General features: G+C 41.7%; 1 protein-coding gene across 1 annotated transcript in view; it reads right to left on the minus strand.

Annotated features, from left to right (window-relative positions):
• Positions 1–4,130: 4,130 nt before the first annotated feature.
• Positions 4,131–14,121, minus strand: part of CDK12 (cyclin dependent kinase 12) — a 32,104-nt gene continuing 22,113 nt past the window's right edge. Inside the window, exons 10-14 of the mRNA XM_075846073.1 lie at positions 12,970–13,086; positions 12,669–12,800; positions 10,601–10,803; positions 9,963–10,382; positions 4,131–5,766 (exon numbers count right to left, since the gene is read on the minus strand). Of these exons, the coding sequence (XP_075702188.1) occupies positions 5,078–5,766; positions 9,963–10,382; positions 10,601–10,803; positions 12,669–12,800; positions 12,970–13,086 (1,561 nt within the window). The 3' untranslated portion in view covers positions 4,131–5,077. The remainder of the gene's footprint in view (positions 5,767–9,962; positions 10,383–10,600; positions 10,804–12,668; positions 12,801–12,969; positions 13,087–14,121) is intronic.

Consider the following 14,121-nt stretch of genomic DNA (forward strand, 5'->3'; position numbering starts at 1 on the left):
CCTGAACTGAGCTATGCCAAAAAAAGCTAAAAGATGTAATGAAGCACCGCTGCAAAGCAATGCTGCTGTAGATAGAGCTGGAGGTGAACACATAGAAAAGGGCATAGTAAGAAAATGTACAAAATCACAAAGTGGAGTGGGAACAATGTAGCAAAAAATATACATGACCCGGAAAGGCTGAAGTATGGAGGTCTACCCCTGAGGAAGCTGCACTGAGAGGCAGCGATACACGTGGGGTTAACCTCCATACTTCAGCCTTTCCGGGTCATGTAGATTTCATAATTTTTTGCTACATTGTTCCCACTCCCACCTGTTTTCCTATTCTTACCATATTTTATCCTATTTGAGACCTAAATTGTGGCTGTAGTTTTGCCCTCTTTATTTGACATGGGCTCATGTTTGTATGTTTTTAGCTTGTGTGCTATTTTTGGATTAATAAAAGTTTTTCACTGTGTAATATTTGCATTGGGTGTGTGCTTCTTTGATTGTGGCGCTTCTTGTTGTAGACTAAACACGTCAGGTCCGCGGGACTGTCGGATTCAGAGAATAGTGAAGGATACATCTGCTCTGCATAGAGAATACAGAGCAGCTATATCTGAAAAAGTAAAAAGAATTTGTAATAAACAGTATTTACAAAGTGATACACAACACACACATAATTTTTATTAAAAATAAAAAAAAAAGTTTGCATTTCAAAGGTTTTCATAGTCTTTAAAGGAATTCTAATCTTCACCAATTATTAGGAAATCGTTTTTACAGCAATTCCCTAACATGATTCCAGCATCAAAATGGGTCCAATTCAGAAGCGGCTATGTGACTGCACTCACTTCAGAGCTGAAACTCCTGCTGCTCTCCACTTACCGGATGTCACCAAATCCGCTGTAGTTAGAGGGGCACAGGAATTCTGGAAGCCTGCAGTACCGAAGTACAGCACCGTCATATAGCTATTTACCTAAAAGTGAAGACATTTTATACAAAGACACTGAGGCCTCACGCACGGAGCCTGTATGGCAGAACACAAGCCCCTACAGCTCTGTACTATGGACCTGTACACACTGTGTGTGCTGCCGTATAGTAATTCATTGAGATGCATTGAAAACATGGCATTTTTTTTATTTTTTATTTGATTTAATTTCATCTCAGAACCACAGGCACAAGTAACAGCAGGGCACCACAGATTTCGATAGGTGCTGTATTACAGCTCTGCATAACACGTACCCATAATACGGTAGTGTTCATTAAAGGTGTTGTCCCAAGATTTCATGTTATCCCCTAACCACAGGGGATAACATGCTGATCAATAGGCGTCTGACCGCTGGGGCCCCCACTGATTGAGAATGTAGCGGCAGGTCAAACATGAGTCCTGCTACTCCATTCTCTATGGCACTGCCGGAAATAACCGAGCACTGTACTTGGCTAGCTCCATCAGTCCCATAGACAGTGAATGGAGCAGCAGTGCACATGTTCGACTGGCCACTCCATTGGGAGGAATGAGACCTCCGTTCTTGTAAATCGGCGAGGGTCCCAGCGGTCAAACCCCCACCGATCAGCATGTTATCACCTATCCTGTAGTTAGGAGAGAACATTTAATCTTGGGACAACCCATTTAAGCCTAAATGAAGAAATTGCTGTTTAATTATAATGGGTTCCTCTTAATTGGTGAAAATGGTAACTCCTGAGTATCACTTAATATATACACAATTAATGTAAAAGTTCTGGAGAAATAAGAAACGGCTCATCGTCTTATGCATTCATAGAAACACATGAAAACACCAACTTCGAAAACAAGCCAGAAAATAAGTAAAAGGGGTATTCACATCTCAGACATTTGACATATCCACAGGAGACTGCACCTATCTGGAGAATGGGGGTGCCCTATCCCACATGGTAAGACGGCAACATAGATTGAATGGATAGTGGTCGCATATATGCATGGCTCTCCATTCCCTTTGTGGAGGTTACAGAAAAAGCCACCCATGCGCGTGCGCCCACCTCACCAGACGAGACACGGGTCGGGGGTTCCTCTTTCTACAGCTAGATGTGGGACCTGTGGATATGCCATAAATGTCTGAGATGGCAATATCCCTTTAAAAGAAAAAAAAAAAAATTCCTAGTTGTACCTTAACCATTTTTTGTTGGGAAGACATCAGTGTAGATATTAACCACCACATAACGTATTGCTTGTGTCACATTTTATTATATACGGTATAAATAATAAGCCTCTTTGGGTGGGTCGATTCCGTGGTTGTTCAGGACACTTCTTATAAAGTGATCTCCACTGAATGCATCCCCTGCCTCATTTGTGGGCTTACCTTTTATTACATTCATAATTCTCCCCTTATATGAAGCCTCATCTTTTACAGCATCTTTGTACTAGAATTTTATTACCTTTTTAGAATTTTTGACTCCTACTTCACAAAAAATAATAAATAAAATACCTGGAAACTATCAAGCTGCTGTTGACAGATCTGTCGGTCTGTGGTCACACAGTGTACCCAAAATGTGTAACCCAGACCTTATCCCCATTATGTCTCTCTATTTAGCGTTTTTAGCGCATACGTTATTGCTGTGAATGGACTGATCAGCTTATTAACGCCTTTGAGAGGTTATCCCGTTTGGACAAAATTTTTCCAAATGCATTATTGGCCATCACATAGGCGGATACCGTCTCTATGAGCCGGAGCTGACGGCTGTTGCAAAGCTTAGTACCTGCTCTGGCGCACTCGACGCAACCATGTCTAGTAGGGTTACTCATTTACTTGAATGGGTGCCTCCACAATAATAGTTGATCGCCAGGGGTTAGAGTAGCCGATCCCGTAGCAAATATGTGACTGCCGCGGTGGCTTCATCTAGAACCACCCACTTAAGCCCAGATCATGAACGCATTAATACAAACGCTGCAATGTGGAAATAATGCAAAATCAATGAGGCATATTACATTGTAGTTCATGATCTGTTCTGCCAGTATATTACTACACATACCAGTCTACCCATGTGCGGATCCTAGAACAAAGCACATAGAATAGTAAAAATGTGTATATATCCAAAGAACCTTATTCGTACAGTGTTAACATTCTGTAAGGAAACTATTATATGAGATTACTAGGGGTCATCAATGTCTGATCGGTGGAGGTCAACCTTCTGGGACATCCACAGATAGAATGCAGGGGCCGCACTTATGCTGCGATTGCCACATCCCCTTTAATATTTACACAGGTACAGCAAATGTGCCCGGTACTGATGCACAGTCCCGTACAAGTGAATAGGACGGGCTGCTCGTACGGGTGCGCCTCTAAACAATGCAGGGGACGTGGCGCTTTGCAGTACTGGTGTGGCCAGTTCATTCTGCTGATCAGTGGAGATCCCAGAGGCCATCAGACATTGATGACGTATCATACGACAAAACTGCACACAATTCTACCGCAAATTGAGATTTTTATCCATGTTGCTTGTACAGGTTAAACTCCCGTAATAGCCGTGGGAAAGCATGGTAATTTACGGTAAGACCCTGTGCGGTTTTACCATGCGGCATACGACCGCTAAGTAAACGGGCACCCTTACTTTTGGGCTGTTAGGTTTTTGGCCAAAATTTTAAGAAAGTCAGTTCAGCTACACAGCTTTTATTCTGAATATCACATCCAATATATCTTTGGATAGACCACAGCTTTGTGCCGATTAGCAGCCATATAACTGCTTATAATTTACCCGGGTCCCCTGCCAAAACACTGAAGATGTATCAAAACTGGTGCAAAGAAACCGTGGAGGAGCTGCCCATAGCAACCAACGGTCACTAAAAAAAAATTGGTTGCTATGGACGACTGCTTCACCTTTCCTTTGCACACCACAATATACCTAGGAGTCAATGGCTTGCCAATATGAAAGCTTTGGAGATCAAAACTGTATCTAAAGGAAAAGTGGAGCCCTTGCCCATAGCAACCAATCAGCCTCCAGCTCTCATTTTTCAGAGGCATTTCTTAAAATGAAAGCTGCAACCTGATTGGTTGCTATGTGTAACTGCTTTAATTTTCCTTTGCACCAGTTTTGACCAATCCCCGCCCCCCATGTATTTAGAGTAATAACCCAATTGTAAAAATAGGTGTTCAATTAATTTAAGACAAAAGGAGTCTAGGATGAGTACAACGTATGCCGTTTATCATATTAAATAAACAATACAGGATCTTAACAGCAAATTCACCATGTAAAACACAGGATTTTCTTTTAGTAACTTTTGTTTATTCATCTAGGCCCTTTAACAGCTTTAAAAAAAGTAAATAAAGGGGAGACGGCAAAAAAAAAAAAGTGGAATTTGTGTCACAGTGGCCTAAATTAGCCCTAAAAAATAAAAACTTAAAAAAAGTATAGGATTTCTATAAACTCAATAGGGCATAACGATAATAATACCTGTCCACTGCCAGCCTGTTTTCTTAGATTTCCCTAAGGTCGGGAGATTTTCTGCCAAATTTGAGGTAAAACGAAAACAAAAGAGGCGCTGATTAGAGAACAGTGAGAAGTTGTATGTATAATCCAGCAGTTTATGACACAAAAAGAACAAAAATGGACATAAAATAAAAAAAGAAAACACGTTTTTACACAGCCAGCTGCATTCATGTGGCTTCTCTCTCGTTAGTTTCCTGAGCGATGCCACTTACCACGTAAATTGCCATAAGGGTCTATGCAACAGAATCCGCATCGGGAGCCCTTCATCGGCAGAAAAGATGACTTAAAACACATAACCTGTGTTACCCAGCCTGCCTTATAACCATCTTAAAACATGGATACTTGCCATTTCTGATGAACCGTCACATAGCCAAGTCATGAAAATAGAAAAATGAATAAGGGATGAACAAACTAAGTCAAAAGATCGAGGTGTTCAACACATATTGGTGGAGCAGCAATGGACCATTCTCAAGTCAGTACCACTTTTCTCACACATCCCCATTTTTTGCAATCCCAACTAAATTTCAAGGCTCTGTGGGTATAGAATAATTGCAGCCGCTACAATCAGCCACATTGTATCTGTCACCCTATTGGGAAGCAGATCGGAAGGATGGAGGTTTCACGGCAATGTCACTAGATTTCAGTAAGGGACTCCTCGTCCCTGTCCCCCTCTTGGAGGTGCACGGGTTGGTGCTCTGTAGGCCTTGCTGAAAGGCTGAGATGGCGCCGTCCAAGCTTGGTTTGTTTCCGCTGCCGCAGTCCCCGACTCACTGTAAGTAGAGATTTTGGCTTCTTGGTAAAGATGAGAACTGTTACTGCTCCCCTCTACTTGTCCAGTTGGTGGCGGCACTGTGCCAGAGTGCACTCCTAGAGGGACCCTTGTAAACCTGAGGTCTTGATCCCCTGGGAATTGCAGGGATCCTGTTCCCTGGTAACCACTTGTTTCCCCCAGTTGTGCTGGGAATGTCCTGCTTTTAGCTACTGGATGTGGGGAACGTTCCCCAAGCAGCTGCCCTGAGTCTCTGTCATCAGACCCTACATTATATACATCCTCTGGGCCCTCAGTGCTGTAAGTCCTGGAGGATAGTTTTCGGGAAAAGTCTGAGGGTAGTCTGTGAGGGTCTCTAACCCCCTTTACAGGGTCTGGATCCACTTCAGAAGGAGTGAAAAGTTGCATCAGGTCATCTGCTACCACTGGATTGGCATCTGCAGCATCGCCCTCTGGAATAGGTGGCAGAGGAGGGGGACCCGGTGGCTCAGGTGGTCTCTTTTCTGGTGGCAGGATACGAGGGTGAGAAGCTGGGGAAATGTTACTTCCTTTGACACCATCTTTAAAAATGCATATAGATAACAGAAACAAAAACAAAAAACACATTTTACACATGGAACCACAAACTGCTTGTGGATACAAAAAGAGAACGACATTATAGAATATTACAAACTATACTAGTAAAACAATACCTGCAATATTTCTGCTGGAGAACAATATATAGTGATATAAGGGTAAGGCCAAACGGAGCGGCCGACAGCCACGCCAGCGCCATGTTCAGCACAGCTGCCAAAACGCCTATTAATGGTGGCTGCTTGTTGCGGATATAACGGCTGTTTACCTGCAAAAATGTGCGACCATACAGGGCGTATTCATTAATGGGCACACGATTTTGCAGGTAAAGGGTTGTTTTACCCGCAACGCTATTAACAAGCAATCAGACAGCCGTGCCAACATGGCTGTTGGCCGCATCGCGGCCAGGTCCGCGCCACTCCGTGTGGCCTTACCCTTTCATTCCAGTAAAAACATGGATAAATCTACACCTGTGGTCTGAAATCTCTGGCTCCCCAGCAAAAAGGAAAGTACCAGCATGCAATGGGGAGCCACAGCTTGCAGACCCCCGATGGAGGCTAAGACACTATTATAATATAATACTCTGCACCACTATAACCCCAAAAGAACAGTCATACATATGTTTTTGTGAGGCTTTCTTTTTGCTCAAGAGAAGGCAATGGGGAAACCCAGCAAACAAATGCAAGGGATAGGAAATGCCGCTTGGAAAAAAGAGAACAAACCACAAACGTCAGGTGTGAACTTGACTTACAGATGGACCGTTCGTAATTTTGTAGTTTAATCTAACAACACAGTTTACATCACATCTGCAGTCGAAAAACACAGCCGAGTCCTGTTGGTTTAAAGTGGTTCTCCGGGATTAAATCTTTTTTTAGTATTGTCTGTAAATGCAAATAAACAAACTTTCTGAATTAACAGATTACAAATTTTGATCCCTTTATGAGAAGTTAACACAGCCACAGCACAGCCTGTAAATTGCCCCCCCACCCCCAATATAATCTCACCTGAACGCTTCCGTCCGATAGATTTGGTTCTGTATTTGTGCAGAGCCAAATCTTTTACTATTTGTGTAGTACATGAGCAAGACATGAATGAAACGACTAGAATTGTATCCGTCCTCGGATATTTGGACAACCCTGTCCATCCTATAGTTTTATCATGTTAGAGACACAAATCTATGATATCAAACCAGTGACGTCTGTGACCTCAAACCTCTCCCCGTTATCAGAAAGGAGGGTTTGTGATGCCCTGAAGAGCACTGTACCCCAGCTTCATTTACTGACGATCTGACACATGGTAAGCAAAGTAACATTGATTTAATTGGGCCTTTGTTGAGCAGCCAAAGCACAGCTTTCATTTTTACAGCACAGTTTAAAGGGGTTATCCAGTTTGGAGGCCGTTTACACGGATAACCTATCCACAGAATAGGCCATCAGTATATGATTGGTGGGGGTCCGAAAACCGGACCCTGCAACGATCAGTTGTTCCATCTGCGGCACGGTTTCCATTCACTTGAATAGCAGCAGAGCTGCAGCACAGCCTCTATACAGTGGTTGGATCCTTCTGCTTCCGGCACCAACCACTGCATACATTCCGGTGTCTGGAGGCCCCTAGATCAGCCGATTGGTGCAGGGTCTGGGTGTTGGACCCCCACCGATCATATACTGATGACCTATACTGTGGATAATTCATCAGTTTTAAAAACAGCCCCCAAACTGTATAACCCCTTTAAGAAATAAAAGCGGAGCGCTGACTGGTTGTTCAAGGCAACAAGGCCATTTTTTTTTTCAGTTAGTTTTGATAAATGAGGCCCACTGCTTCATATACAGAGATGAAAATATTTGGGTGGCCCGAAAAGGGCTTATTAGAGGTTATAGGTGTTATGTGGGACTATTATTAGGAGCGTACTCACTGCAGTATAAGAGTACACTTGCTAATCTACATTGCGGTCCACCGTTGCACGGAATCTGAGATTTTCATAGATTTTTCGAGTGCTGCCTGGGGGCCGGAAATCTAGTTGCACAGTCTTCTTTGATATCAAAATGACTTTTCGTCATGTGACCGGAGCCGCTGTACTCTATGGACAAGCAGTAGTACAGCGATTACATAGAGTACAGCGGGGGCCGGACACATGACGAAGAGTCGCATTGTCATCAAAAAGAGACTGTGCAACTAGACTTCCGGCAACCCGGCATCACTATAACAAAAAAACTAACTCAGAATCAGTGCGACGGGGAACAGGAATGTATATTAGGGAGTGTACTGACATACTGCAGTGGGTACACTGCTAATAATTTTCGGTACACACATTAACCCTTTAATAAATTATCCGTTATTTTAATTCCATCTTTCCCAATTATTGCGGTTATCGTGATGCAGCTACGCGCTTTTATTATCCATAAGTACTCATATTTTAAATTCTCTACGGTCAGTGTGCCGAGGAACAAAAGGGGTAATACCCACCTTGTAATGTTATGGCATAACACTAGGATATACCATAACATTATGATCAGTAAATGCCAAACTTTGGGAACCCACCAGTCCCATGTTCAAGACTAAAGTCCCTTTGGCTTTTTCACTGCACAGAAGTGCATCCAGTCATCCACTGCGCAGGAAAAAACTGTAGGAGCCACACAGCATAATCTGTAGGGGCCCCAGCAATTAGAAATCCCATTGATCAGGAAGTGGTGGCCTATCCCAGCAATACACCATCACTTCTAATGGTGGGAAACCCTTTCAATACAGACAATTTTTAATACAAAGACAATGGACCTCATTCACATAGGACACTTGAGGTTTAGTTGTCTGAAATGTTACTATTTACCAAGCACAAATCTAGAAGTACATCCACACACATGTATGAGGTGGAGAGAAAGTTTTGATACGGCTAATAAAAAAAAGTGTATTGACATTGAATGTGCAATTAATATCTTGTTTAACAAAATCTTAAAAAGTTGGATGGAGATGTGAGCAGGACATGTATATAGCTTTATGAGGTGTGGATAGGCGTGCAAAGAATCCTGTGTAATGTTGTAACGTCGTGTAGATAAATGAAATATTGTTATACATAACTGAGCGAGTTATAGAGGCTGCCGGAGCGCACATTATGATATAGCTGGATAACGGGATTTTTGAGTGCAGGTTCACGTCACCTTTGCATAATTTTATCTAACAGCAGCGCCCTTGCTCCTACCTGTAAAAGTAGCAATGGCAATACATTTTCAAGTATATAGGAAAAGGGGTTTTCCCGTCTTAGACACTTACGGCATATCTAGAGAGTTTATGGCAAACTGCATTAAGGTTATCCTTTGGGGATAATATTACTTTGACAAAATACTATATTCCTCTATAACCCCTTGGGCTTTAGGACCTCAAAAAGACATCCACTTTCATACTCCCTATTCAGCTATATGGATGTCGTATAAGGGGAGGGGGGGCACCCTCTTTAAGCCAATGGATAGCAACATTGGGTGGCTCTCGCTCTGGCTAACCTAGCCCAGCCCATAACCCTTAAATTAATACTGTACTCCCTTCCTTCAGCGGCTATTGCAGGGGGAACGTATAGCCAGCTGCAATCTTCCCTTGCACTATAAGCTATTTCAAGTCATAGGACATATGGTGATCAGCTTATCGCGGGCCGACTTCATTAGAAACTAACTGCATTTGCATAAAGTTTTTATATAGCACAGGTCATGCGTTACCTCCAGCAAAAGTGTAATAGACGAGAGGAGAGAAATGAGGAGTAAGTTAATGTTATTTGTGTGAGTAAAGGTGAAGAAAGAGAAGGGGGAAAAGAAACTACAAACAATGGATGAAATGGAGCAATACACGTTAACAGGAAGAGATGTAAACAGTTAGACGTTCTTACTCCATTATACACATGCCATCTACAGTCCAGATCTTTCAAGGTGCAATAAATGGTGCAAATAAAAAGATTAAAGAGAATGGTTTCAATTTTACAGTTTATTATAAACCAAAATACATGAGTGTGAGGTCTCTGGATTCTCCACTCAATACGCTATGAAGCCAGCCTCTCCCTGTTGCATAGAAAACTACAGAGTGCAAAGACAGATGTTTTTACACCAGGTCTTGAGAACCTCCTCATTTATTAAAAAAGGCCCTGTCATGCCTGTTTTAAATGCAGTGTGGATAAGATGGGTGACTCAGGGTGAGCAGACTTTACCTGCGTCATCCTCCTCCAACACCGCGCTTTCTTCTTCCTCTGTTCTTAACCGTACAGTTGGATTTACACCGCTCTGCTCTCCATTGCTTTCCCCAGGGGCTTCCGTCGCCTCCTGAGGTTTCATGAACTGGCTCAACAGGACAGCTAGAACATTCTGCACATCTCCCTGAGTTGCCAGCCCTTCCGTTTCGGCTTGTTCTTGGGTTGGATTTTCATTCTGGGATTCGCCCGTCTCAGTCGTAGTCAATGCAGTGATTGACTGGTTGAGAGCCTCCAGCTGCTGCTGCATGTCTGGATTGGCCTGAACGTTTAGGAGCTGGGATATCTGGTCAACACTGAGGTCTGTTTGACTTTGGAGAAGATTCAGCAGAATAGCCAGTTCACTCTGATTTAACTGCTGCGTGATATCCGCCAAAACCGCTAGAAACAAACAAAAAAAAAAAAGATAAAAAGGTGACAATATTTTATACATCCTGTAGTTCTCCATTTTGCTGCCCAGGCCTATTAGTCAGTTTAATTATTAGACTATATCCAAAAGATTTACAAAGTCAACACCACAACCTAGAGCTTCACGGAAATCATATGAACCCTTTAATACAATCATGCCATCTACAGATTAACATTCTGTGCCTGCTCACCTGAGTGTGCTGAACAAATCTCAACCTTTGCGGGCTCAGGAGGTGCTGGGCTATTGTTTTTGATAGGGTCTGCAGCAGGGACACTCACAATTTCTTTTCGTGGTGCCTTAATGGCAGGAGGCTCTTCTACAACAATGCCACTCTGCCTCTGTCTTCTGCGTTTCTTACTCCAAAGCTCATGGCAGTCCTGCCAATGAGGAAGACTGCAGGTAAAGAGTTAAAAAAAATAGAAGCAAATTACATTTCCAAGCAGAAAGCATAACTATTGGCATTAAATACTGAATCTTCTCACCATAATAAACTGCTAAAACATCATGTATTTCAAAGAATGCTTCCATTCTTAAAACCACATATTGACCCATCAGCTGGCATTCATGGGGGGGAGGGGGGGCACTTTTCTTGTTACAGTCTTTGTTATGTTTTTTACATGTACAGAAAATAGTTGAGATTTAAAAAGACAAACTTTACACAATTACTGCACTAGAGAAATACAGAAAATTGGGAAGTTGAGGTCCTATTGACAGTGCGTTTCCAGGTGTCCATCAGAGCTATATACCACGGACCTAAGCTACTGTATCAGCATAAAGTAACACGTCACTCATAGGCTTCCACTGTAGAAAAACAACATCAAGCAGTGTACGGTTTTTTTTAAGGCACTATTCCATACAAGTAAATGGAAGTTATACTGACGTTTACTAGTCTGACGGATTCCAGAAGGACACACTTTGGTATCCGCCATGTGATTACTATTACACACAAAAAGTTAACGTTTTCCTTTTTCTTCTCCCTGCCTTCTAAAAGCCATGACTTTTTTTTTTTGCCATCAACATAGCTATATCAGGGCTTTTTTTTTTGCAGGACAAGTTGTAGGTTTTGCTGGCGTTATTTAACGTACTAAAACTTTTAAAAATTATTTTGTGGGCTGGAATGAAATTTATTTATTTATTTATTTTAAAAAAAAAAAATGCAATTCTTCCATTGTTTTTTTTGGTTTTCATTTTTATGGCGTTCACCGAGCGGTAAAAATGACAACTTTATTCCGCTGACGATACCAAAATTAATATGGATTTTTTAGAATTTACTTCACAATAAAAACTAATTTGTAAAGAAAAAAAAAAATCATTTTGTGTCTCCATATTCTGGGACTCAACTTTTATTTTTTCCTCAATGGAGCAGTGTATGGGTGTAATTTTTTGGAGGGTGAGCTGTTTTTATTGGTACCATTTTGGAGTACAAATCCTATAATCACTTTTTGTTCTATTTTTTTTTGGAGAGGTAAAGGTGACCAAAAAAACCCCCCAGCAATCCTGGCGTTTATTTTTTACAGCTTTTACCCTGCGGGTTAAATAACGTTATATTGTAAAGGTTTGGAATTTTACGGACGCAGTAATAGGTCAATGACAGAGGGGGCCCCCTGTTTAACAGGTTAGAATCCACGGTCGCTATTGACTGCGACATCTAAGCAGTTAAATGGCTTGGATGGAGTCAGCACCAATCCGTGCCTCTAGTCCAAGGCATTTGGGAATGGAGTGAGCCCACTCCATTCCATCCCCTCCCTACCAACTATGACGTGTTTTAACTTCAAATGTTTGTAATCGGTTAAATTGTATTTTCAAGCCCTTTAGTTTTCCACGTTAATTTTTTTCTCAACGACTCAGCAATGGCTTGTACACATGTGCACCCTGGGCGGTGGCACAAGGAGTCCCTCCCCGAGGGTCCCTATAACTATCCATTATGGGGAAAATACCTCCATTTTATGGCATGCAATGATGCACACCATAGAGGTTTGGAATCTGTAATAAGAAAACTATATGTCTTCATCTAAAAAGCACTTTGAGGGATAGTATTGATCTATAGATTACTATAAGCGCTGTATCACAGATCCATACAATGCAATCTGTTATTTTGCTCAAATACTCTGTAAAATCGAACCAAATCATCTGATCTCAGGTGCCTTTTTTATCAGCATTTGCATAATTTCAGTCTCATGTAAAAGGGAATTTTAAAGAACAATTGTTATAAATATGAACACTAACAGAAGATAAATATAGATTTATGTGATACTTACTCAGGTGGTGGCATCTTATGGACATCTACATCCTTCAGAAAATCGCTCAGAAGAGCCTGCTCTGCAGTGCAACGCTTGTTAGGGTCAAGGGTCAGCATGTGGTCCAGCAGATCCAGTGCAGGGGTGGGGATGCTGATCATTGTTGACAAAAAACAAAATTTAAGTTAACACAAGGACAATATAAAAGGGTTGGCTGTATTCTTTGTATTACATTTTTACATTTCCCCCATTTTAGTAAAAGGATGAAGGATTGTCGGACTGTAAGCCCATGTGAAATACTAGGAAAACAGATTAGACTCACAATAAGAACTCCTCTCGTAACCGCCGTCTATACTGTTTCTTGGGTTTCATTGTGTTAAAATATGGCAATTTTATGACATCTGGCCAAACAGCTGGACAAGGACTTCCACAGAGACGACTGAAAGAAGAAAACACAAATTGAATAGTGTTAAGAAAACTTATTCTACAATTACTTTTATTGTAAGGAAAAATGCTACACATTATGGTTCTAGTATTGCTCACATTCTGAGTCTCATAGACTTACATAGAGAAACTGGCTTCCGGTCCACACAAGACGCTGCATGAATCGGTGAGTCAGATTACAGATCACGTAACTGCACAAGTTAACTGAGCGGAGCCAGCGTATTGTAGAATAGGCTCTCGCTGAGCAAATAAATATCGTTTAGATGTACAAGATGCCCATTAAAAACAGGGAAAGAAATAAAAAAAAAATTCTTTAACCGAGCAGTAAGACATTTCATGCACTAGAACAAATCTAAATCTGAAGAAAGAATGAATCATTTTGCTCTGAGCAATTGACATGACAGCTGTATGGCAGATCTATGCTTTTCTTGTGCAATAAGGTTTTTTTTTTTTTTTTTTAAAGAAGCACTACGGCCATCTTATTCCCTCAGCTTTGTTTGAAGATGTGATGAAGTGTAAGGTAGTTTGCTGCATTGTCTTACCTGATGCTCAATTTTACGAGTGTGCTCCGTTCTGGGCCGCCATTGGGTCACGTGAACTATATTCTGACTCCCCAAACTCTACAGCATCTGCTTTAGGGACAGGAAGTCAGTCTCTCAGGGCAAGTCTTTGAGAGGCACGTGTCTCAAACTTGCAATGAGAAACTGACCTCCGGTTCCTACAGCAGACGCGGTAGGATTGGGAAGTCAGAGTTGAGATCATGTGACCCAACGAAGGACTATAATGGCGCAGCTACCGGATAAGAAACAAAAACAAAAAAAAAACCCCAGGTAAGCAAATACAAAAGACTACCTTGCAATTATGTTTCAATAATTTTTATTGAAGATTTTCAAGAAGACTAGCTCGCATTTATAAAACAGCCAAAGTGCTTCTTTAACCCCTTCACGACTGCCATACGGCTATATACGTTCTAACTGCCGATGCCCCATGCTGTTAGCACGTGTATAAACGTTGACAGCCTGCACTCATG

The sequence above is a fragment of the Rhinoderma darwinii genome, chromosome 13, assembly GCF_050947455.1.
Source record: "Rhinoderma darwinii isolate aRhiDar2 chromosome 13, aRhiDar2.hap1, whole genome shotgun sequence".
In the NCBI taxonomy this organism is placed as follows: domain Eukaryota; kingdom Metazoa; phylum Chordata; class Amphibia; order Anura; family Rhinodermatidae; genus Rhinoderma; species Rhinoderma darwinii.